At 38.4% G+C, this 25707-nt stretch overlaps 1 protein-coding gene across 1 annotated transcript; it reads right to left on the bottom strand.

Annotated features, from left to right (window-relative positions):
* Positions 1-572: 572 nt before the first annotated feature.
* On the bottom strand, positions 573-24953 carry LOC134497231 (vomeronasal type-2 receptor 26-like). Its single transcript, XM_063302902.1, has 7 exons — positions 24868-24953; positions 23895-24186; positions 22194-22391; positions 6347-6586; positions 4313-4540; positions 2896-3022; positions 573-1474 (listed from the first exon to the last, which is right to left on the bottom strand). Exons 1-7 carry the CDS (start codon positions 24951-24953, stop codon positions 573-575), a joined length of 2073 nt encoding a protein of 690 aa, XP_063158972.1.
* Between the last annotated feature and the right edge of the window lie 754 nt (positions 24954-25707).

Below are 25707 nucleotides of genomic sequence, written 5' to 3'. Positions count from 1 at the left end.
AATGTTTGGCTTCTTCCATAACTTGAACCAAGAGTTCGGGGATCAATGAAGCAGAGCATGGCAAGGCAGCATGATAGCTTCACTCCTGGGCATCATGTGGAAAGTTTATGTCAGATTCTGTTGACCTTAAATATCTTCTTGAAAATTAGCACAACTCTCAGAATGGGCTGATTGCAATGGCAAAAGCCAATACAAAGAAACTGGGAAGGAATGCTAGGAAAAAAACATAGGAAGGAGCAATTTAAAAAGCAGGCTCAGGCAACCGTATCTACTGGAAGGCTCAAAGATCTTCCCAGGTCCTCTGACCATGTATGGACAGGACTTCTATTGGTGTTATTGGCAAAGCACATCCACAAACAAGTGTAAATTGCCTTAGAAACCCTTCAAGCCAGAGTGTGAAGCTTTCTGTAAGACTTGGCTGCCTCAGAGAAGAGGTTTCGATGCATTCTACATCACTTTTTGTAAATAAGATAAAGGCAGGTAAAATTGATGATATAATTGATGAAAATGAAGTTTTTGAATCTTACTCATACTAATGAACATTGCACAAGAAAGTAAAGAAATCTAATTCTTCAATTCCATCTTCTTATTAGCTGCTCCTTCACATTCAGCTCTGGTCTCAACATAATGATGTAGCATTTAGGGAAAAAGATACATCCCAGTAATCCAGCACTGGAAGCTAAGATGGAGAAGATCTCCACAGCCACTAAGGCTTTTCCTCTTGAGCTCAGGTAAGTGGGAACAAAGAGGACCCAAACACTGCAGAATACCAGCATGCTAAAGGTAATGAATTTGGCTTCATTGAAGCTGTCTGGTAATCTGCGAGCACAGAAGGCCACAAAGAAGCTGGCAAGGGCCAGCAGGCCCATGTAGCCCAGGGCACAGGAGAACATGGCCAGAGAACCTTCATTACATTCCTTGATGATGGCCTTGGACACTGAATGCATGTCCAAGTGTGGGAATGGAGGGAAGGTTGCAAGCCAGGTCATAGAAAGGCCTACTTGAATGAGAGAGCAGAAAAAAACAATGGAGGTTGCCATCCTTTTCCCCACCCACTTCTTCACGTTGGAGCCTGGCCTGGTAGCCATGAAAGCTACCACCACAGTGAGGGTTTTGGCCAAGATGCAAGAAACAGCCATGGAGAAGATGATGCCAAAGGTTGGTTGTCGAAGTAGGCAGGTCACTTTGTTGGGCTGGCCAAGGAACAGGAGAGGACACAGGAAGCAGAAGAGGAGGGAGATAAGGAGAATGCAGGTGAGGTCCCTGTTGTTGGCTTTGACCAGAGGGGTATCTCTGTACTTAAGAAATACTCCTAATATGAGAACAGTGATTAAAGACAATGAAACTGAAGTGGAGGCTAAAGTATATCCTAGAAGTTCCTTGTAAGAAAGATACATTACAGTTTTGTGGATGCAGTCATCTTTCTCTCTGGTAGGGTATTGATCTTCTGGACATTTAAAACAATTTTCCATATCTTAAAGGGAAAAGAAGAAAGAAAGAAAGAAAGAAAGAAAGAGAGAGAGAGAGAGAGAGAGAGAAGGAAGGAAGGAAGGAAGGAAGGAAGGAAGGAAGGAAGGAAGGAAGGAAGGAAGGAAGGAAGGAAGGAAGGAAATTTCAGTTTCAATTTGCATATAGCACTCTGCCTCCCAAGCAGAATTCTTGTAACATCAACCATCAGGTCTAGGTCTAGGTCTAGGTCTAGGTCTAGGGCTAGGGCTAGGTCTAGGTCTAGGTCTAGCTCTAGCTCTAGCTCTTGCTCTAGCTCTTGCTCTAGCTCTAGGACTATAAGAACCAGCTTGGCCTAATGGTTAAAGCACCAGACTAGAAATCAGGTTTTAATATGAGTTTTATTCCCACCTTAGGCACAAAGCCAGCTGGATAACCTTGGGCCAGTCACTCTCTCTCAGCTGTAGGATGGAGGAAATGGCAAACCATTTCTGAAATCTTGCCAAGAAAACTGCATAGAGTTGTCCAGGCAGTCACCCGGAGTCAACACTGACTCTGAGGCACCAAATGTGTATGAACTGCTTTGGATTTCAGATAAGCACAAGCCTTATTAAAAAGTTGCTGCTTCTGTAAGGATCCCATTCATTAAGGATTTCCAACTCTCCAAGCACCAGCACATTGTTAACCATCAACAATCAATCAGAATTCAAACTAATCTGACAATTCTTTTGGGTTGATTGTTGATGGTTAACTTTGCAAATCACTTTAATGCTGTTGCTAAAAAAACCAACAGGACTGTGTCCATGCAGTTACCACAAATTAACAGGTCAAGGCAGACTTGACTTAGTCAAACAACCATACAATGAATTTTGCCTTGAGCTTGAACCATTATTGCTCCATTTTGGTCTGATACCCATGAAGGTCTGAATATGGTGTGGCAAGATAAGAATGTTTTGAAGAACTAAATATACATTTGATATAAAGTGGATAGTGCTTGTTTTGAGGATGCTCTTCTTTGATGCTACGTAGTAATCAATCTTGGCTTTGTCTGCATTCTATTACTCATTTCTCTTGAAACAACTCTTTGATGAATTATACTATATTAAACCTATCCTGATTTTAGGTAGAAGCAGTGGGGGAGATGGGTGGTAATAAAAATATGATAAATAAATAAAATAATTATATTAATCATTTTGTGTTTTCTGTTGGAGTCTGCTAAACTGAGGTATCCTGTGCTACTTATCCAAAAGGATAATTCCTGCATTAATCTTATTTATTCTTCTGTTATCTGTTTTAAGAATGAATGCACAATCTTAAGAATTGGCTAGAAAAATAGTAATAAGACAGAGATGCCAATTTAGCACTTCTGATTGGCTGCCTCATGTAATACCCTAAGTCATTGCTGTAAGACTGAGAAACAAGGGCCTGTTACAGCAGCGGATCATGTACCTGTCTTGTTTTGAATCTCCCCTTCTGGGCAGGAAACACAGTCATAGCAGCAAAACTTTTCTCCTTCCTTCTTTTCTTTCTGATTTCCAGGATGGCACCATTCATTACATGCTGAAAGGGGACAGGCCTGACCATAAATAGGAAAGGAACTGGGGTGAGAAAAACGTACCCCATATCTCTCTATACAGCCCCACAATATTTGAACAAGACACAATAAAGCTGTATACAGAAAAAATAACATTTTAGGAAAAGGCTGCATCAGTTTGAAGCCTGAATTGTGCACCTACACTTTGAATCAGTGCTTCTACAGTCTTGGCTTTGAACCTAGAGGGTAAAGGTAAAGGTAAAGGTTTCCCTTGACGTAAAGTCCAGTCGAATCCGACTCTAGGGGGCGGTGCTCATCTCCGTTTCTAAGCCTTGGAGCCGGCGTTGTCATAGACACTTCCGGGTCATGTGGCCAGCATGACGACTCGGAACGCCGTTACCTTCCTGCCAAAGCGGTACCTATTGATCTACTCACATTTGCATGTTTTCGAACTGCTAGGTGAGCAGGAGCTGGGATTAACAGCGGGAGCTCACCCCGCCGCGCGGTTTCGAACCGCCGACCTTCCGATCGACAGCTCAGCGGTTTAACCCGCAGCGCCACCGCGTCCCTAGAGGGTAAAGGTAATCATCACATAATATTTTGATTTTTTCTTACAATAAAGATCCTTTTTTTTTTTCCTAGAGAAGATCCTTCAGAGGGCTGGTGGGATCAGGATAGTGAGAATGACTCAGGGACATTCTATTTATCTATCTATCTATCTATCTATCTATCTATCTATTATTCACATTTAATTACCCATCTCCCATCTCCCCCAAAAGAGGGACATCTCTATAAAGCTTTGGTAGTAAACATCCTATGGTACTATGATAAGGGCAAGCGGTTTCTGGAGGCACTACTTGCTCCTAATTTTGTCTAGTAAGCTAGGGAGAAAAGCTCAAGAAAGAAGGGAAACACTCTATTTATTTATTTATTTATTTATTTATCAGATTTCTATTACTGCCCATCTCCCTTCCAAGAGGGGGACGCTGGGAGGTTTACAGTAAAACATGCCCCTTTATCCTTTTTCCACAGCTTTTGGGAACTTTTACTAACTGGAATACCTGGCCGGTTCTTAAAATTATGATAACAGAAAGGAAAGAGATTGATTGATTTGTTCTTCTACAGGGTAATGGATGAAAGAAGGGCTGATCAACCTCTGGAATTGGAGAGAGAGAGAGAGGGTAGGAGCAGTGAGGCAAGTGATCTGGAAGATGCCTTGCCCAAGGTGCTAAACATTTGTCAGTGCAATATATGTTCAGTAGCTCAGATTTTATCTGAAGTGGAATAAATATACTGAAGCCTCCAGAGAAAGGAGGATGCAGAGATCCACACCTGATTGAAGGCTCTGTGCCACATAATCAGATTCTCACGAATTGTGAATTCTTCTCCATGGGGCACATCTGGATCTATCCATCCAATTTTCACTCTCTGAAAGGACCTGTTTGGAAAACTGACCATGTTCACAATGTCAAATCCACCTCTCATTTCCTTTTGCTCATTGAAGGACACTGTGTCACCAGCTGAATTGTTGAAGGAAACCCTTTGAAGATATGGGTGGAGCTAGTGGACAGCCAAGAGAAAGAAAGAATATGTCATTTTGAAAGAGGAAAACAAAAGAAGTTAACAATGAGTTAGATATTTTGTTTCTCCTTGCAGTTATGTGACATAATGCTAGCTCATTAATCCAATGATTAAGTTCTATCAAGAAATATCATGACCTTGAGCCTCATAGAACTCCAATGAGCCTGAGGCCAGTTTCCCCTCTGTCCAGCCCTGCATCTCTTGCCAATAATGGTTCAAAGCACTTGGATCTGACCAAAACGTTTTTGAAGAGGAGTTTTAGCTTTTTCAAGTAAGTGGAACCAAATTTAGAATAGTTGTTAAAAACCATTATATCATTTATTCCCTACTTCACGTTCCTCTGTCAAAGAACAAACATTATGTTTTCTACATTGCTCATAGTTAAGCCAGTAGGATTTTCATTTCTCTCCCTATCTTGTGTTTCAGATCTCAGAGATATAGAAAATAACCACATTTTTTTTCACCTTGCAAAATATTTTTTCAGACTCCAAATCTATGGGATTATATAGATTCATCAAGTACCTATGGAAAGACCAATTACAACTGTTCTAAAATCTGCAGCTACTGACCACGTTCAGGAAAAAATCAGTCAGCTCTTTGAAACAAAAACAATCCTGTATTGATGGAATTACCAGCCAAGGTTGAAGTTCTACCAGTTCAGCAGATTCGCCCCTCAAGATGGATCTCTGGAAGGACTGAGATGAGAACATGGCCTGCAAAGCATGTGCTGTGGCATAAACACCATTATAGATACTGTAGCTATGTCCAATGGTGTGAATTTCAAACACGGGCCCAGGGAGATCTTCCAACCTTTCTTCCCCAGTACATGTGTTTTCATCCTTCTTTACTGACATGTCTGGATTTGGAAAAACACAGTCAAATGCTTGCTCCCAAAACTCCTTAAAGAAACCATCTTCTTGGGCCCAGGAAGGTTCTACCATCTGAAGAAATGCTTTGAATCCCTGAAGTTCTCTTGAGTGAACTGTAAAGGCAATGGCTCCTTGGAATAAGTCAAGATCCCAACCTCTCTGAAGGCCTGGGAGTATGAAGTCAATCCCACTTGTCATAACCCACACCTTTCTGAATGAGTCTATTTCTTTATTTGTAGGGTCTTGCCCAAATATAATGCCTCTCAGACGTACTATGGTTACTGATTCTCCATAAATGATAAATGTATTGGCTTTATGATCGGTTAAAGGCACACGGATATATGATGCTATATCAATGATTTGTTCCAAGTTATCTAAATTATTTCCATATGGGATTCGTTCTGTGTAAGCTGTACAGATTCCATTCTGGGCAAACAATGATTCCAGGGTCTGCAAGAATGTCTCTCCTTTGTTATTATCAAGAGCCACAAGCCCTATCCAAGTCCATCCAAAATGTTGAAGCAATTGGATGATCCCAGAGTATTGGTGGGCTTCATTTGGGACCATGGAATAAAACGAAGGGACTGGACTGTAGTGACCCTTCTGAGGGACCAATGATCCATATGTGAGCTAAAGCAGAATGTATAAATATAAAAGGAAAAAAAAAACAGTAGTGGGGGTTTTATCTCCATATGTTTAATTATTGTACAGATATAATTTTGAGGCAATTTGTTCAGGTACAGAGAGCTAAAGTCAAAGATTTCTTTGGGAATGTTTTAAAGGTATTGCAGCATAATGCAATTTCAAGTGTTTTTATTTTTAATCAGCTGATATCCTTCCATCTTTTTCAATCACCAATGGTTTAATGTGAGAAATAAAAATCTCTAATTTCCACATATTACATGCAAAATCCTACCTGTGGAATCTTGTAGAGAGCCAAGATGTCTGCCATGTGGAAGGAGGTATCAGAACCAAGTCCTCCAATGATGGCTATCAAGTTCCTCTGCCTGGCACATTTGTAGTTGGGAAGAAAGCTAGTTGATTTGAAGAGCAGGTCCAGGGTGGTCCGATAAGTCATCCGTGCATCATGGTAGCTGTCATAGATATGGAACCCAAGGGTAACATTGGACAAGATCTGGGGATTCTCATTGATCTCCTTCACAGCAAAGGCCAGGGCAAGGGCATGCTGGTGGAATTTTGTTACCATGCTGCAAATAAACATTCTACCTTTTTCATCAAGTCAGAGAAAAAAAATGCATTCATAATTCACAAAGTTACTGTAAAATTCAGTAACAGCATTCCCACTGTTGATTGCAAGGATACTCTCTTATTTGTTTCTATTTTTCTATCACTTTTTCTATCACTTCTCAATTCATTCGAAAACTATTGATGATCAAGTATAATATCAACCTTTTTTATGATCTTTTTACATATATGTATTTATATATTTCAAAAGGGAGCTTTGCATCTCTTGAATCTCTTATCAAAATCCCAGTAATTTATTAGGTAGATTGTAACTTAGAACCTTTGATGGTGCGTGGGAGAGGAACAATTTTCAATTTGTTACCATTTTTACAGATCAAAAATAGGAGCTTTTTACCAAAGTGTTTATTAAAAATAATAAATGTCCTGCTATTTTCTCTGTTAAGAAGCTTTCTCCTCTTTTTTATTCACTGCTATATATCAACAAACATTGAGAGGAAGAAAGAGGGTGGCTAAGAGAAACCACAAAGTCATATTTTCCTTTTCAATGTTCTTATTCCAGTTTCATTTTTTAATATATATATACTTTTTATCAAAGATATTTTTAACAAGATAAAATAATACACATTTTAGAGAGGAAATAAAAAGAGAAAAATAGTGAATAGGTAAGAAAGGAAATAGGAAAAAGAAAGGAAATAGAAAAAAAAAAGAATGAAAAGATTGGGGAGATGTAAGGAAGCTGCTTCCCATCTTCTTAACAGTGGTTATAAAGTCATTTATATTCTACACTCTCTCTCTTAAGTTACATCATCATTTCCTTCTTTCCATTCTCTACCCTTTCTAATCACCAAAACCATAAGACACAAGTCCATTTTCTTCTTTTTTCAGCAGAAAGCCCGCAAGGGGGTTCCAAGAGATTTTATTTCTTGGATATTTTATTTCTCTAATCAAACCAGTCAATTTTACCATCTCTGCTAATTCTGTTCTTGTTCCAGTTTGTTATAACAATGGAAATGAGAACTGAGAGAGGCACTTAACAGTTTTAAAGATACTGGCATATATCCTTTGAAAGTTATAATTTCTAATTATAGGGTGTTCCTACTTTTCTGCAGGAATTAGTCCATGTAGGGAATCAAATGGATTAAAATGAATGATTGAAACTGTGAATTGAGATGTGTATTGTTTGAGGTCACCAAAATATAGTCTGCAATGTGAAGGTGGAGAAATGTAAAAAGAACCCTGCAAGAAGAGAAGCACAAACCAGTTAGACACATACACATTAAAATGTATATATTTAAAAGCTTAGCTTATATGCTTATGATAAAAAGCGAACAAGGATGGAACACAGGAAATGCAAAGAAGAGAAAGCAATTGTAATTTTGGGGAAAAGAGAAACAGATGTCAGTTAGAAAGTCCTCTTTGGATAGGTCATTGTAAAACCCAAGGTTTTTGGAAGACTTTAAATAATTTGGAGAAATGTCATCTCCCCTCACATCAATGCTCAAATACAAAAAAAAAAAAGAATGTCTATCTCTAATTTAGTCTTTTTTTTCTTTTGAAGTACTGATGCCATAGTTTGTTTGCACATTATACAAGAGCAGAGGAAACTGTATTAAATTCTTTCTTATTAGGGGAACTTGTTTGCTCCTGTCCAAAATCTTTGTCAGTACTTCAAAATGAATAGAGCGCTTCTTAAATATGGTTACATGTGCTGGTTAATTGATAGTATGCCTAACATTCTAAATATGAAGAAAATAATCCAGACATATCTGAAATTACTTTAAGCATTCCTTATCATGCTCTCTCACCCACAAATGTGCTGAGTTGCATCCTTCTTGGCAAGCCGGTTTGGTGTAGTGGTTAGGGCACCAGGCTACAATCCAGAAGACTGTATTCTTAGACATGAAAGTCAGCTGGGTGACTTTGGGCAAGTCACTCTCTCTCAGCCCAACTCACCTCACAGGGTTGTTGTTGTGGGGGAAATAGGAGGAGAGAGTATTTGGGTATGTTCCCTGCCTTGAGTTATTTATAAAAATGATAAAGGTGGGATAAAAATTCTAAAATAAATAAATAAATAAATAAAGTGGCTAATGTCAGCAGATGAAGAGGGACAAAATGATTCCTTACTCTGGAAATTCAAATTGGTCCTGAGAAGGCTCTTCATCAAATGAACATGTGTTGAATGCGTAAATGATCTGAGAAATCACCCCACCAAGGAGGAGGTCACCTGGTTGGTACCACTCATGAGGAACAGGGAACGGATATTTCATATGACATTTCAGAGCAACTAATTCTCCCACCCAAGGAGAACAAAATGCAAGTGTGTGAATACCAGCTGAGAGTGCCAGCATTCCCATTTCAGATGGATGTTAAAAGATGAAAAGGGATGTGGGTGGACTTGTATAGACAAAATCCTGTGAACCTTGCCTGCTGCTTGCTCCTGCTCCCACTGTTACACAGCACAGGCATAACAGACATGTTTAGACATCTTTCTTGTTTTCTACTGGGAGTTGGCTGGATGAAATTATAGTGATTTGGTCAATTCCAAGGAGATAACTGCCTCTTTAATGTTTGAATGCCCAATAGAAATTTTAAAAAGAAACATGTAATAGCTGACCACAAGAGTTTGATTGATTAATTGATTGATTGATTATGTGCTATCAAGTTGGTATCAATCCTTATTGATCACATAGATAGTGTTTGGGAAGTGACATGGTTTTGGGAGGCAGCAAACTTTGATAAATCGTGGCAGCATACAGTTTACTTGAGAATGATTGCTGCTAATTTATGGATTCTTATACAAATGGTCTAAGAATTGAATGACTGAACCATGATTCTTATGTACAAATAATATTTTAGACTGACTCATTTTCACAGAGATATTAAAATCTGTTTGGAGGAGTTTTACCAAAGTTTCTAGACAACAGCAAAGACGTTGTGATGGGAAGGTGAAGGAAGACCGTGTTGAAGACTTCATCTTTTCACTGGTTGATCCATCATGATTTGAAATAATGATCCCAGCGGAAGCTGGCTTCTTGGGTAGCCGGCTCAGGTCGACTCAGCCTTCCATCCCTCCGAGGTTGGTAAAATGAGCACCTGGCTTTCTGGGGAAGGTGACAACTGGGGAAGCCAATAGCAAACCACCCCGCTATAGTCTGCCAAGAAAATGTCGCAAAAGCGGTGTCCCTCCAAAGGGTCAGACTTGACTCGGTGCTTGCACAGGGGGCCTTTCACCTTTCACAACTTTAATTTCACTTCATCTTAGTTACTATTGCATTATATTTAGTACAGTTGGACCCTGATAGTTCAGAAGGGGAAATACACATCAGCTCCAGATGTAGATCAAAATTCCTAAAGAACACAAGATATGGCAGCATTTAGAGCCATCCTTTTTCATAAACTCAGAACGGACAACTCCCATAAAGTTGATAATTGTCCAAGATAACCTTCATGGAGCTCTTATTACTGATATTTATTCTTTATACAAACATTTACATACTGCCCTACTTTCATTTGTTAAGAAGTGGAGTAACAATCCAAAGTATTGAGGAGATGTTATCAAAGCAACAGGCTTCTACCTCCCTCCACAAACATGGACTTGAGTGGCATATAGTGGCTATCTAAATATTTTGTTTTGGTACCGTCAATAAGTTTATAACTTATATCTTTTGAAAATAAATTGTTTGTTGGAATACTTGCATTGTAACTTTAGCCTTCCTTCTATGAAATATTACTAATCAAAGTTCTGTGTGACTTGTTCCTTTCTTGCTGTCTTGGCTGATTGGAGGAAAGTCCAACACTTCAAAAGATTCAGGGAGCTTTAATATAAAACAAAATTAGAACCAGTAATGATCAGTAACAAAACTTTTAATCCCCCAGAATGTTCAAGCTGTGAAAGCAAATCGAGTCTACCATCTGTACTGGTGGCTTGTTGGAACAGGACACTTTTTATAGCCTTACAAAAGACACGCAAGATGGGGGTTCTCCAGATCTCAACTGAGATGTTCCAGAACGTATTGGCTACCAAGAAAAAGGGATGCATCTGGGCCTTCATTCCTTTTACCTCATATGGGTTGGGGATAACTTTCCTATACTGGATTTTCAAAGAGTCTTGATAAACTATTGAAGGCTTTTGTGAGAATGGATAAAGAACAAATGAAAAGAAATAAAGTTCTAGGACAGTCTTTGAAGGGGTTAAAGATCAAGATTGTTACAAGTAAACTGAAGGAATATGGAGCTGATTTATTTGATCAAGATTAAAATACTGTAGATACAGTATGTTGTTATCTCTGATAACCCTCAATGAATTTCTGTTGACATCAGGACTGAACTACGAGGATTTAAAGATGTGCTTATGGATAAGAGATGGGATATGAGAAGAAGAGATCATTTGTGGTGTTTTAAGAGAAGGTGATAAGTTGATTCTACTTTTTGTTATGAAGGTGGAAGTCATGCTTTTATATATTTCCTTTCTTCTTCTTTACTGTACTTTTTTTCCCCTTTCCTTTCTGTTTTGCTTTTTTCCCTATCTTTTCTCCACTTTCTATTCTTTCTTCTCCTTCTTTTATACTTTTAGTTTGTATATGTTTTTATCGTTGTAAATCGTAATATTTAATGCACTATAAAAATGTAAGTGTAGAAATTTGGAGGTAGGCTTTTTTGGTTGCAGCGCCCTTGCTCTGGATACATTCTTCTGCAAGGTGAACATGGCTCCCTTCTTTCTCCCATTTAAGAAGACCACCAAGACCATCAAAAAGGACCAGACCATCTCTTTTTATATTGCTGTAGTTGCCATAGAACAGAAGCTGTCTGGATGGGTTTTTTTTTTATCTGCTTGTTGCTGCTGCTGCTGCCGCTAATGATAATGAGTTCATTATTTGTTATATACTGTAATTTATTGTTGTAGTTTTGCTTTATGATGCTTTTTTTATTCTTTGAGGAGGATTCATTGAAATATATGCAATTAGTAAGGAAACATATTATGTGCTTCCGGTGCTCAGAGTTCTCCATTCTGTCTCTGCTTCCCTGACCTCTCCCATTCATACACTCATGTACACATGCTTTCATGTAGTCCTATAGACGTTTTTGTACTTTTATTTCAATTTGCAGATACTTCTTTTACCCTACTTTTACAACACACGTAATTCTTCAAACTCATTTTTGTTCCACCTAAGACATTTTGTTGTGAGCTTTCTCAAGCTTTTGTTGCTGTTTTCATAGAATCATGGGGTTGGAAAAGACCTTGCAGGTCTTCTAATCCAACATCCTGCTCATGGCAGGAATCCTTAGTCCATTCCAGGCTGTCCAATCCTTGTTTCGACATCTCTATTGATGGAGCATCCATGATTCCAGGAGCCCCTTCCATTGCTTAATAGCTCTCACATTACTCCTGTGGTGTAGGATACTGGCAGGCTTATTTCCTCCTCCTCCTCCTCCTCCTCCTCCTCCTCCTCCTTCTCCTCCTCCTTCTTCTTCTTCTTTAATAAAGATACGTTTGGATCTCTCACTGTAAGGCTTTTAACCACAGGGTTTCTTTTCTTACCATTGGGCTCTGTGGTGAATAAATATCCACTGTCATGAATTTCAGGCCAATCAGCTGAGGCCAAATGAAGAAATAATAAAGCTTTGACCTGTTGATGGAAATGCAATAAGGCAGGCGCTTCGCCTACTGCATGCTATGAAGAAAGAAGGGTTCCCTTGCTTGATTGATTGACTCATATTCTCATTTCATTGATTAGATTTCTATTTCCAGGTATACATACAAGATTTTTATTCTGCCTTACTAAATGCCTAACCCTAGTTATAATGTCTAAGTATATAGCAGAGAAGAGGGAAATGGGTAGATAACTCTGGAATTCTATCTTGTTGAAAGATGACAACTGAGTGAACAGTGGTGATCTGCTATCAAGTAGACTGGATCAAGAAATTGACACCTCAGGAAGGGTGTAACTATACTTGATTGAGCTAGCAACAGAATCTTGTAATTCTGCTTGTGTTTTTTCCTTCCCTTCCTCTAATACCCCCTTTGAGTCATGAAGGATCAAGTCTGAGCCTCTCTCTAATATGATCTCCTTCCCCGGGGCTTAAAGACTGCTTCTGCCCTTGTTGCTTTTGAATATTCCCTTCAGGGACATCTCCATGGCTCTCTACATCTGCTGAGTATAGAGAACCTGGAAACGGAATCTGGTTCACTGACCTCTTTCACTTGAATGGCAATGCGGGACCAAATGGGAGAAATGGAGATTGAGCAATGCATCTCGCAAAATGGAACCTTCCTCTTCATCCCATTGAAGTGACAGACAAAAACTGCTAACCATGAGCCATATACAGTCAGTGTTTTCTGGAATTTTATATGATTAATTATCTTGATGTTTAATCCATTTCACTTTGAACTAAAGCCCTAAACTTAGCAGGAATGCTTATATTTAAGAGAGGATAGAGGGAAACTAAGAGATGTCCACAGCGGCAATCAAGGTGGAGCAAGTTGGATGGACCCAGTTATGGTAGCAGTGGATGCAGTGTTGGAAGACCTGAAAGACCAGGTTAGGGACAGACTGTCATGGAGAAAATCTATCTGTGTTTTCACTATGAGTCAAACATAACTTGATGGCACATAATCCATCAATCAATAAATTCAGATGGAAGACAGCAATGACTAAATGCTGGTGATTCAGGTCCCATCTAGTAAAGCTAATCAGGAAATAAAGCAGCCTCCCCTGATCTCTCTTTCAAAAAGCTCAGAGTAGCATACCTAGACTCTTTGCTCCAATTTTCCCCATAAAAAAGAATGTTGGGAGATAGGTTGTGCTAAAAAGAGTGATTAAGTCACCCAGTGAATTTCCATGGCTAACTCCAGACGTGAACCTGGGTCCAGCCCTTGAACGACAACCTAGATCGATAAATAAGTTATAACCCATTTTCTTAGATTATTGGTGCAAGACATTAATGCTGTCATCTTTGGGTACTGCCTCCAGTGTTCTGAGTTATTAAAGGGACATTTTTAATACCACCCAAAAGAGATTCAAAAAGTGCATGTGATTTAATTACAATTTTAATTATACTTTAAGATTAGATCAAATGAAATCAACTTCATATGTGACTCTCCCCCCCCCCCCCAACTGAACAAGTATTTTATCCTGTGAGATAGGATATTGGCAGGCTAATCTGCATGTCCTATTTCCTTTTTTTAAAATAAGAATTTTATTAAGTTTCAAGCAAAGATAAAAGCTACAGAAAAACAAATAAACAAAAAAAAACTACAAAGAAAAAAAAAGTGGGGAAACACAAGAGAAACAACTTTCAAAGTTACAAAAAGAGGTGACTTCTTACTTTTAGCAGCAAGGATATACAAACATTTCCATAATCAACCCCTTACTCTATATTAAACCATCATCTCATTGTTTCTATAAATCATTCCATTGGCATATTGTAAAAATCACTAAATACAGTTATTCCTTCCCCTTATATTAAAAGAAAAAAGATATAGATATAGATATATATCCTAATTAACTTCCCCCCAAAGATAACATTTAATTATTTCCTTCCTACTACTAATCTATACATTTCTGTCTACTATAATACAGATAAAACTATATGTGTGTGTGTGTGTGTGTGTGTTTGTATACACACAGACACACACACACACACATACATACAGACAAATACATACATACATACACACACACATATACTTCTGCAAGTGTACGATTTTAATAATCTTAAACATATTAAACCCAAAACCATCCAAATAGACATTTAGTATTTTTTTTATTATACCTTAATATTCTTAATCTAAATCATTAAACGTAAATGAAATCAGCCAAACCCCAAAAGCAATCCAGATAAACATTCTTAAACTTTTATCCTACTTCAAAATAAACCAGAACATTTACATATCCCCACAATGCACACAGAGCTGTCATGAATAAGGATGGCGAGCAGGGGGCTCCCATCCAGACTGTTAAGCGCATGCGTAGCACTGAGGAATTGGTCAGCCATTCAAAGAGACACAGATCGGGACCACCTTAACCTGCGGGGTTTATATGGCTGGGTTTTCCCACGTTTGTTCAGTTTGTTAGGATTACTGTTATGTATTATCAATAAAACATTAGAGACCAGATCCTTGTCTCAGAGTGTTTCCTGGGAGTTAGGACAAGAGCTTTTTTCTTTAAAAAAATGTACAGCCCAACTGCCCCCCTCAAAAACTCCTACTTCTCTTCAGGAGACCTGAACTTTAATAATCATAATCCCAATCATTATTGATAAGTAAAATCATCCAGAGCCAAAAGACCAGATAAATACTTTCAGTCCCTTAACCCACTTCAAAATAGACCAAAACATTTACATATCCCCATAATAAACACAGAGCTATTTTCTTAAAGGAATCAAATAGCCCAACTGCCCCCCTCAAAATCTCCTACTTCTCTTCAGGAGACCTCCGATACATAATAAGCCCTTCTTTTCCATGGAGTTCCACCTGAAGATCAATTTCACTTGTGGCTTGCAACTCGATCTCTCCCTTTAATTTCTTCAAGTCAACTTCATCCAGCATTTCAACAGAAATCCTGATCTCAATCTGAGAAGAGACATTTCTGTCACTGCTAAAATCCTCAGTTTCATCCCCAACATCCCCAACCAGGTTACACATTTTAGACCTCATATTTTCCACAATGTCCTGAATGCCTTGCATAAAAGTTTGGTAGGAGTCAGAAAGAATCTGTTTAAAGTCTTGGTGGAAGTCAGAGAAAGTCTGTTTAAAATCATTCAAGTTTCACACAGTAGATTACGGCACCCCCTAGGAGCTTGAACAGTGAAAGTCGAAGATATGGAAGAGTTCCAGAATGTCTTTACACAAGTGAAAGTGTAAAGAGATAAGAGAGTTCCCCAGGGAAAGTAGAAGCAGAAAACTGAAAGTTCAAAACTGCTTATTCAACATGTAGGAAAATACTAGTATCTTCAAATTTAGTACAGAAACACTAACAGAGAGGCAATTATTTACTCACAATCCTCCTTAATATTTGGAGGGAAAACAAAGTCCGAAACTCAAAAAGAATTGTTTAAAAATTAATCCCCAGAATAATGATAAGCACCAAGAGAACCCACTTCTCCTTGCTGTAGAGGTAGGTAGGGACATGTATAATTAAAAGACATATAAATTGGGTGATTTAGAAATGGGGTGGCCAGTCTTAGTGTCCCTTGAAGGCTACAGCATGGCTTGGAAATGTTCCAGGCTCCTGAGGACAGATGGGGTGATTCCAGGTGTTCTGCTTTTTCTGGAAAAAGACTCCTGGACCTCAGAAAAAACCTGCCTGAGCCCAAAAAAGTGCCACATTGTCAGTTCTGCCTGCTGACCTGACAGTGGACACAGCTGTTCAGTCCACCATGTCCCTCTTTTGTTTTGTCTTTTTCCTAATAATTCTCTTTTTAATATCACCAGTGGCATCTGGAAGAGGTCCAAAAAGTGAAGATGGCAGGGGAAGTGCAGCATGAAGCACCACCCATTTTTCACCTGCATGAAAGGGAAGGGGCTTGACTTGCATCATCACAACCACCTTTTGATCCTTTTGCTCTAACATTGAGATCACTGGGAGTTGAATGGAGCATGAGTTCCTTGGATTGATGATAGTTCATTAATTTAATGGATTATTGTTGGATCAAGGATAGTTCTTATCTTTGTAGGTATTTTCATACGATACTTTCATTGCTACCTCTGTAGATGATAGCCTGCATCATAATCCTTGAGTGCTGTTGATGGTCGACTCTAAAAAGAAAAATCTACCCTCCACATCAATAACTTGTTTAAAAAATCTAAGCTTGTTGCTGATGATCCATGAGGCCTATACAACAAACCTGCCTTCATTTTCTTCCTGCAGAAACTACTGTTTGTTTTAGCTTAAATAACAAGCTACTGGCCTCCCCAAAGTGATGCAGTGAGCTCCCACAAGCAACCAGGAATTTAAACCTGGTCCTTCCAGATCGATCCTTTATTGGCTAAAAAAACCCCCAAATCACTATAATTGAGCTTTACATGGAGATTTTCCCACACAGCTTGAGAATCATCGATAAATCTATTTTAAACATTACACTTCCCAGTGACAAGAAAAAGATGAATAGGTGCAAGAGATAACTCTTTTTTTTTTCCCTCCTCTTTGGTGGTATTGTGTTTATCATAGCTTAATACCACTCATAATATACATATATGAGGGTCTAATTGCAATTAAGTGGATTTTAATGATATTTGCCTTTTAAAATGGTTACATAGAGGTGAGCTTGAAGGAAGAGAAACTCAGCATAAAATAAAAAAGGGAAAATATACCTATGACAATATCTACCTTTTTGTTCATGCCATCCTGACTCTTGAAGACAAACCCAATGTTGTACAAATGATTTCAGGCATGGAGCTGGCCTTGCCTTGGTGTGACCTAAGAGTCTCTTGACCAGCAGAGTCCACAAGAAAGGTCTCCATTTTCCTCTCTTCAGGGGAGTAAAATTTGGATCTGTGTGAGTTTCTCCTCTCCCTTCATCTTATATCTCTGGGTGCACATGCTGTCTGGCTAGCATAAGGATGGCAGCCCATTTTCCTACTCAGTCTTTCATCATTTCCCCATCACAGAAACCTTGAGCCCATTCTGTTCTTTTGAGCTTTCAGGGTTGTTCTTCTGAAGAGTAACAGACAGAACCCCTTCCCTGATTAGAACAGGTCCACTATTATATGGAAAAATTCAGTGCTCCCTCCAATCAAAATAAACCTAAGCTTATATCTGAGTCTCTCTCTCTCTCTCTCTCTCTCTGTGTGTGTGTGTGTGTGTGTGTGTGTGTCTCATTCAAAATAGAATGATGGAAAGAGAGTGAGTGGTTATGATCAAGCATGGACATTTTTTTTTCAAAAAAACACCAGTCATTAGTGCAGTTTTCAGAAAAATGATATTCTTTGATATTGTGTTAAATGCATGTTCAAAGAAGGTTAATTACCTTGTTACTATATTTATGCAGTGGTTTATGAATTGAAAGCATAAGAACCATGAAAGTGGCAGTTGCAAACACAGGACATCCTTTTACTCAATATAGACAATCTCTTAGCAATTACCAAGAAAGCTAGGTTCTCCAAGTCTTGTTAGCTTGGTGCATTGAAAGGTAGGAAGAGTCAGGTAAAAGAATCTTGAGAAATAGTTGAAAATGCATCAGCATCAGCATGTCTTTTTGAATGGGCATCAGTAAGAAATCTTAATAATAACAATAATCCTCCATAAGTCTTCCTTTGACAGAAATAACAAATGCTATACATTTCCTATAGACAGCAAACAGTCTTTCTCTATTTGTCAGCAATTTCTCATAGTGAGAAAGATCACATGATATACTAATTCCTCTTTATTAGTTTCTCCCTTTGGTTTAGCTCAGGCCTGAAAACAATGATGTAGCATTTTGGCAAAAATATGCATCCCAGTAAGGCAGCGCTGGAGGACAAGATGGAGAAGACCTCCACAGCTACCATGGCTTTTCCTTTTGTGCTCAGATAGGCTGGAAAAAAGGATGCCCACACACTGCAGAAGGCCAACATGCTGAAGGTGATGAACCTGGCTTCATTGAAGCTGTCAGGTAATTTACGGGCAAGAAAAGCCACAGTGAAGCTGGCCATGGCCAAGATACCCATGTAGCCCAAGACACAGTAGAAGAAGGAGGCTGAGCCTTCATTGCATTGTAAAATAATTTCTTTGGATTCTGAGTGCATGTCGAACTCAGGGAATGGGGGTGATGTTGACAACCAAAGAACACAAATACACACTTGGAAGAGAGAACAGGAAAGGACAGTTGAACAGGCCAATCTTTTCCCCACCCATTTCCTCATGTGGGAACCTGGTTTAGTGGCCATGAAAGCAACAACCACCATAATGGTTTTGGCCAGGACACTAGAAATGGCCACTGAGAAGGTGATGCCAAAAGTGGATTGTCGGAGAAGGCAGGTCACTTTATCAGGTGGGCTGAGGAAGAAGAAAGAGGAAAGAAAACAGAGCAGAAGAGAGACAAGCAGGGTGTAGGTGAGAGCCTGGTTGTTGGCCTTAACAATGGGGGTATCCCTCTGCTTAATAAAAGTTCCAAGTACCCAAGATGTCACAAAGAAGCAACAAAGAGCAGTGGAGGCTAAACCAATTCCTAATGTTTCTTCCAAACTTAGAAAGACCACCGGTTTCAGGATACATCCTTTCTTTTCTTTATTTGGATAATGATCTTCTGAACATTCAAAACAGTCATCCATATCTGGAAGAAAAGTCACAGAGTTTGTCATTGATGCATTCCATATTTTTGAAAATTACCTTCTGAGTGGGTGCCAGCTGTTACTCATTTTCAGTTCTTTCCACTGGTTATCAGTTTGATCCTGTTGATATGAGAATGTGGTTTTTCCTGAATTCTATCATTTAAGATTGGCTTAAAAAGAGTACATGTGAAGGGCAAGTATTTTTTGAAATAATAATATTCCATCCTTTCCAAAAATTTCAAATGTAGTATATGATAGACAGTTTGGACTTTTCCCATTTTTCCAAAACACAGAGAAGAAAAATGTGATGATGTATATAAGACCTTAGTAACAGAAATAAAAGTATTGACTCTGAGGTGCAAACCAATATTATTTATTTAAACACTTTTAAGTTTCCTCATTCATAAGGAGTGAGTAAACAAAGGAAAGATCATTCTTTTTATTAGGAAAAAATAGGTGGGTTCAACAAGCAAAAATAATCATCTTGTTTTACTCTCAAGATAAGAAAGGTATATTAGTTTGCTCCCCATATTTTCTTCTGGCCTTTTTGATGTTTCTCTGTGCTATGTGCAAAATATTAATCCATTATACAAAGACCCACCCTATGTCTCTTTGATAGTAGAATATCTTATCCATTCACAAGTCTTCCTTTTAGATTACTAAGGACACCCAATTCAAGTATTTACTGGCTCCAACCCTGGTTAGCTGGACATGCGATGCCAAAGTTCTCTTCAGAATTGATGAGTCCTAGAACATAATCAAGGAATCACCAACACAGTGCCTGCTTTTAATGATAGTATATTGAAATTCCTAGATCCACGTAGCACCCAAAGTTTAATAAAACGATGGGTGACCATTGACATTCTCAATGTTTGTTATTGTTTCTTCAACACCAAAAATCATTGGGACAAGAACACCAATACGAAAGAGATTGGAAGTGTGAACATCAGCAAATTCTACTTCTACTACTATGACTACTATAAATTAAGGTTTCTTTGGTGAAATAAGATTTAGGTCTATCTCTTCTCCCTCCCTCCCTCCCTCCCTCCTTCCCTCCCTCCCTCTCTCTCTCTCTCTCTCTCTCTCTCTCATCTACCCTGCACAGGGGAACAATAGCTACAGAATTCCAATATACAAGTTTGGGAATCAACTATAAATATTCCCTTTTAAGAATGGATAAAACTATACACATACATATTCAGGATATTAGATTTTTTTGAAGCCTATATATTGATTGGTTAATTAATGAAAAATTAATGGTGTAATAAAAAAAAATATTTTGAAACATATACCCTACCAGTTTGATTGGAAATCTTTCCTTCTGGGCATGGAACACAGTCATAGCAGCAGAAGGGTCTCCCTTCTGCCCTTCTCTTCCAGTATCCAGGGGAACAGTGGTCATTGCACAGAGAAACAGGAAGGACCTAGAGACATAGATGTAGACATAGGCATAGACATAGATGAACAAGTATATGTACACAAACACATACACATAAAAATGAAAGAATGTGGATTATACACTGTAAATAGTCTAATCTGGTTTAGATGAACAAATTAACATTATTAGTATTTTGTTTTGTTGTGCAAAAGCGTGAAATCATAGGGACAAGATCGCCTAACGAAAAGAGATTGAAAGTAAATAACAACTCCCACTGATATCAATTAAGGGTCACATGGTGAAATAAAATGTAATGAACTCTCTCTTTCTCTTTCCAGGAATTGTTTTCGTTCAGACCTTCTCTTCTGTTATCCAGGGAAGTAGTTGTCATTACAGAGATGTATAGGAATAAATAAATAAATAAATAGGAATAACCTCCCACTCTCTGTCTCCTATCTCTCTGCCTACCTAATCCAGATTAAATTTATCCAATGTTTAACTATGATGTTCACAATTTATGTATGTATGTATGTATGTATGTATATCCCACCTTTATTATTTTTATAAATATCTCAAGGTGGCAAACATATCTAATACTCCTTCCCTCTCCTATTTTATCCACAATAACAACTCTGTGAGGTAAATTGGGCTGAGAGAGAGGGACTGGCCCAAGGTCACCCAGTTGGCTTTCATGCCTAAGGCAGGGCTAGAGCTCACAGCCTCCTGGTTTCTAGCCCAGTACCTTAACAACTAGACCAAACTGGCTCTAATAATATTATGTAATAATATTCTAATAATGATGATGATGATGATGATGGTGATGATGATGATCTAATAAAAACATTATGTAGTAATATCATGGGTGACATTCTTTTCATAATATGCATTTTCCCTCCACCAGAACAGAAATTTAGGGTTGATATAAGTTTAAAAAATGATGAAAAGTGAACTCATTTTGTTTCAGAAACTTCATGAGGTCATCTTAGAAAGGGAATGTGGTTCTTTCTACACAAGCATGACTTCATACCTGGTTGAAACCCGGGTGCCAAAGAATGGTGTTCTCCTCAAGGATGAGTTCTTTTCCTTTCGGAGCATTGGTATATAACTTTCCGACTTTAACTCTCTGAAAGGATCTGTTTGGAAAAGTGATCATGTTGACGATGTCAAAGCCACCTCTGCCTTCTCCTTTGTCTTTAAAGAAGACTCTTTCTCCAGCTGAGTTGTTAAAAGAAATGCCTTGAAGGAACTTGTGCAGCTACTTGCGTTAGGATAAGAAAGATGGAGTCAAAAAGAAACAAAACATCAGGGAAAAAGGATTAAAGTTTTCCTTCCTTATACTCCTAATTCCGGGGAGAACAAAGACCATTCCCTAGCTTGAAATATGGAAGAAGAAAATGTCAAGATTTAGATATGAAACTCACCAGAAGTCTAAAAAACAAAAAAAACATGTCATGAAAATAATACAATTTTCTACCAAAGAACAAGTGACATAAACCCAAAATCCACAATCTAACAACCCTGTCTTGACTACATTGACAAAAGCTAGTATGATAGGTTAATTTCAGTAAAGCATGTTAGGCACGCAAAAAAAGAAGGACTGCCTTCAGACTAGTCACCATGTAATTCCTCTTGGGATCAGGTTGGATGAATTTTTGAGACAGGCCAATTCTAGGTGAAGATGAAATGGTTCTTTATCTAGCCAAGGGTGATATGTGAACTCGATTGATTAAACTGAAATTTGCAAAGTTATAATTTATTTCAACCTTTTTTTATTGGATAACATAGAAAGTCCTCTTACACTACTAACTTTGTTTCCTCAGAACATCTATTGACCTGTGGCTGTAGGCCAGGGCAAACCAACCGTATTAAGATGTGGATGAGAATGACAATTCATTGAAATAAAAGATAGGTACGGCATAGAAAAATTACCTGCCAAGGCTGCAGATCTGGAAATTCATACTTCAGAATTTCTCTCTGTTTGGAGCTTGATCCCACCATCTCCTGCAAAGCATGGGCCACTGCATAAACAGCATTGTAAATGCCGTAGCTTTGGCCAGTCATCTGCAACTCAAACAGAGGCCCAGGCAGATTCTCCAAATTCTCTTCTCCACTACAAGCTTCACTGATCTTTGAGGGTAATTCTGCACTTGAAAAAGAACAGTCAAACAATTGATCCCAAACTTCTTGAAGAAACACATCTTTGTGGGTTGAAGGTTTGATGACCTGAAGAAATTCTTTGAACCCTGGAACTTCTCTTGAATGTACTATAAATGAAAGAGCCCCATGGAACATCTGGAGATCCCAACTCCTTTGCATTCCTGGAAGTACGAAATCAATTGGGTTCATCAGGACCCAAACCTTTCTAAATGATGCACTGTCTTTATCTTCAGGATCACGTAGAAACATGACAATTCTGAGCCACACAATTGTGAATGATTCTCCATAGACAAGAAAAGCATTTGCTTTCTGATCTATCAATTTATTAGAAATAACTGAGATTGAATCAGACAATTCTGACAAGTCTTCCAACTGGGGACGTTTTGGAATTTTATGTGCAAAAGCTAAACAGATGCCATTCTGGGAAAGCAACGGCTGCAGTTTCTGCCAGAAATGTTCTCCCTTATTATTATCACAAGCAAAGACTCCAATCCACGTCCATCCAAAATGGAGAAGAAGTCGTATAACTCCAATGTACTGAGGGTCCTCATTTGGGACCATGCAGTAAAGTAAAGATAACTTCGGTGTTTGAAACTCTTCTTGGGCAAAAGAGCTGTAGGTCAACTAAACCAAAAGGAGGAGAGTCATTATTTATGAGAATCAAGGGAAGACATATGCTGGATTGAACCTAAATTAAGTTGTCTCTACACTGAGGATTTCTCAAATTCTAGGAACATGATGGCCGTTCTGATGAACAATATAAGCAACTAAAGCCCTAAGCTAAAATATTTTCTTGACTGAAGAATATAACTGAATTATAAACCAACTTTAGCTTCCTAATATAGAGTTCCAGAATGCTCATCACCATGAATGCCTGGATACCTGCTAGCTATCTGAGCATGTTAAATCTTTCCAGCCTCTGGAAAGAAATCTTCAGAGCTAGACATGTTGTATTACTTTCTTCCCATCTCCATGGCAAATATCCTGAAATAACATGAGATTCTGGAGAAATAGAAAGAGTCAAGCATGTCCTCCATTACTGCAAGTAGTATAGAGATCTTCCAAAGGACCATATAGCATCACTCCTCCATCAATTCCCAAGCAAAATAGTTGAGTTTGAAAGTAAACTATTATTATCAGACATCAATGAAAACATAGGAAGGAGAGTCGCCACCTATTGTCCCGTGGTGGTTAAAAACAAGATGACAGCTAAGCCCCTCAAATAAGTTTAGTTTTGGTGTTCTCCAATTTATTCTTTAATTCATAATTTTCTGATCTATGATCGTAGTAAAATTTTTTGACTATTTTGATTGGATTACTTTCAGCCAACTTATTGAGTTGTGGGAACAAAATGCAGAAGGGAGGGGAAAGTGTACTTAATTGACGTCCTGCAAAAAGGGATGGCAGAAACTAATCTCTAGTATTAATCACGATAAAAATCAAAGTTCTTCTCTCACCCTCTATCCAATGTACCTGTGGAATCTTGTAGACACTTATACTTTCTGCCATATAGGATGAGGTATCAGACGCAAGTGCTCCAATGATGGCCATCAGATTTTTCTGGCCATCACATTTGTAGTTAGGGACAAATTCCTTGGATTTGAAAAGCAGGTCCAGAGTGGTGCGATAGGTCATCCTTGGGTTGTAGTAGCTGTCATAGATGTGGAACCCAAGAGTGATGTTAGGTAAGATGTGGGAGTCCTCATTGATCTCCTTCACAGCAAAGGCCAAGGCAAGGACATGCTGGTAGAATTTTGGGACCACACTGCAAATAGATTAAGCACACCTTTTCAAAATGCAATTTTGCAAATTCTTCCAGTGAGGTTATTGTTTGAAACTGAACAAAAGAACTTTTTTGTCTCCAATTGAACTATTAAAACATTTTGTAACAAGTCCAAATATTATGTTTATCTAAAAAGATCCTCACCACAGGGCACTTTATGGTAATTTTTACTATTTTAACTGCCGTGATCAGTTTAAAGTAGACTGGGGTGACAGCCAATATTCTTTTTGTATAATAATTCCCTATCCATTAAGTAATAATAGAATGCCCATAGATTTACTTAGATTCTCATGTTTCCTGGTCTTTTGTCAAGAGTGCAGTGAAGAATATCAGCATTTGTCTTTTTGATAATCTTAATGTCACAAAATGTAGTTTCTAATAAAAGATAAAAGCTAAAGAACATTCTTTATTCTCTCACCATCAGAAAGTGTTCAAAATGCAAAGAACTCGTACTGTTTCATGCAAAACTCTACATTTTCTACGCGAACAGTATTAGTCATATAAGGAAATCTTTGCAATATAAGGTCAGATGATTCAAAGGAAAACCCTTACTTTGGTATCTCATAAAAGTTTAAAAAGGTGTGTTGTCTAAACTGTATATTATAAAAGGAATAAAAAATCTGAGACACCATCCCACCAATGACAAGGTCACCAGGCTGGTACCACTCATGTGGGACTGGGAAGGCATCACTTGCAGGGCAGCTGAGAGTAACTATCTTCTTCACCAGGAGCACCAGGAGGATCAACATCATGACTCTCCCCTTAATGAGAAAATGTCTGTGTCTCTCATTTAAGGAGAAGTTCCGGCAGATAAGACAGGAGGGAGAGAAATTGTGCAAATGAACCTCACACAGTCAGCATTACCTCTTCCTGTCTCTCTGTGGCTCAAGAAATATTTATACTGAATATTTTTATTGACTTCCTATTCCCTTCTGAAGAGAACGTTTGATGTTTTGGCCTACTGGAATAACAGAGTGATTTCAGTCATTCATAAGGGACATAATTATCATGGAGTTTTTCTCTATTTTGGGTGACATAATATGTGACTTATGCTTAACCAGTTTTGAAAATACCAGGAAAAATAGAATTGGGAAGGTTGAGATTACAATATTGCTGTATTTGTAGACATCAGGACCAAGGTTCAATTTGATCAATGGAAAGGAACTTTATTTCCCCTGAAAAGTGTCTGGGAAAATGATTCAACTTCCACTGTCTAGAAAAGATTAGCAGGTCTTGCTTTGATATTCCATTAAGTATTTTCTGAAAGAGAGAGTGGAAAGAGAAAATCATTGACCCCCAAAAGGAAGAATAAGAAACACTTGTTAAGGGCACAAAAGAAGATGGGGGTATTTGAAAAAGTAAAGGAAAACATGTTTTATGTTTATCTTGCATGTTCTTTATATAATATATACAATCCAAGATGGCGACCGGGGTGAAGAAGATGCTGACTGCAGCTCTCTAGGGGGCAAATTCTGCATCTCCAAGCCCCCCAAAACTCTGTTC

The sequence above is a fragment of the Candoia aspera genome, chromosome 4 (assembly GCF_035149785.1).
Source record: "Candoia aspera isolate rCanAsp1 chromosome 4, rCanAsp1.hap2, whole genome shotgun sequence".
Lineage (NCBI taxonomy): Eukaryota > Metazoa > Chordata > Lepidosauria > Squamata > Boidae > Candoia > Candoia aspera.
The sequence above is the reverse complement of the archived record's forward strand: the minus strand, read 5'-3'. Positions and strand labels throughout refer to the sequence as shown.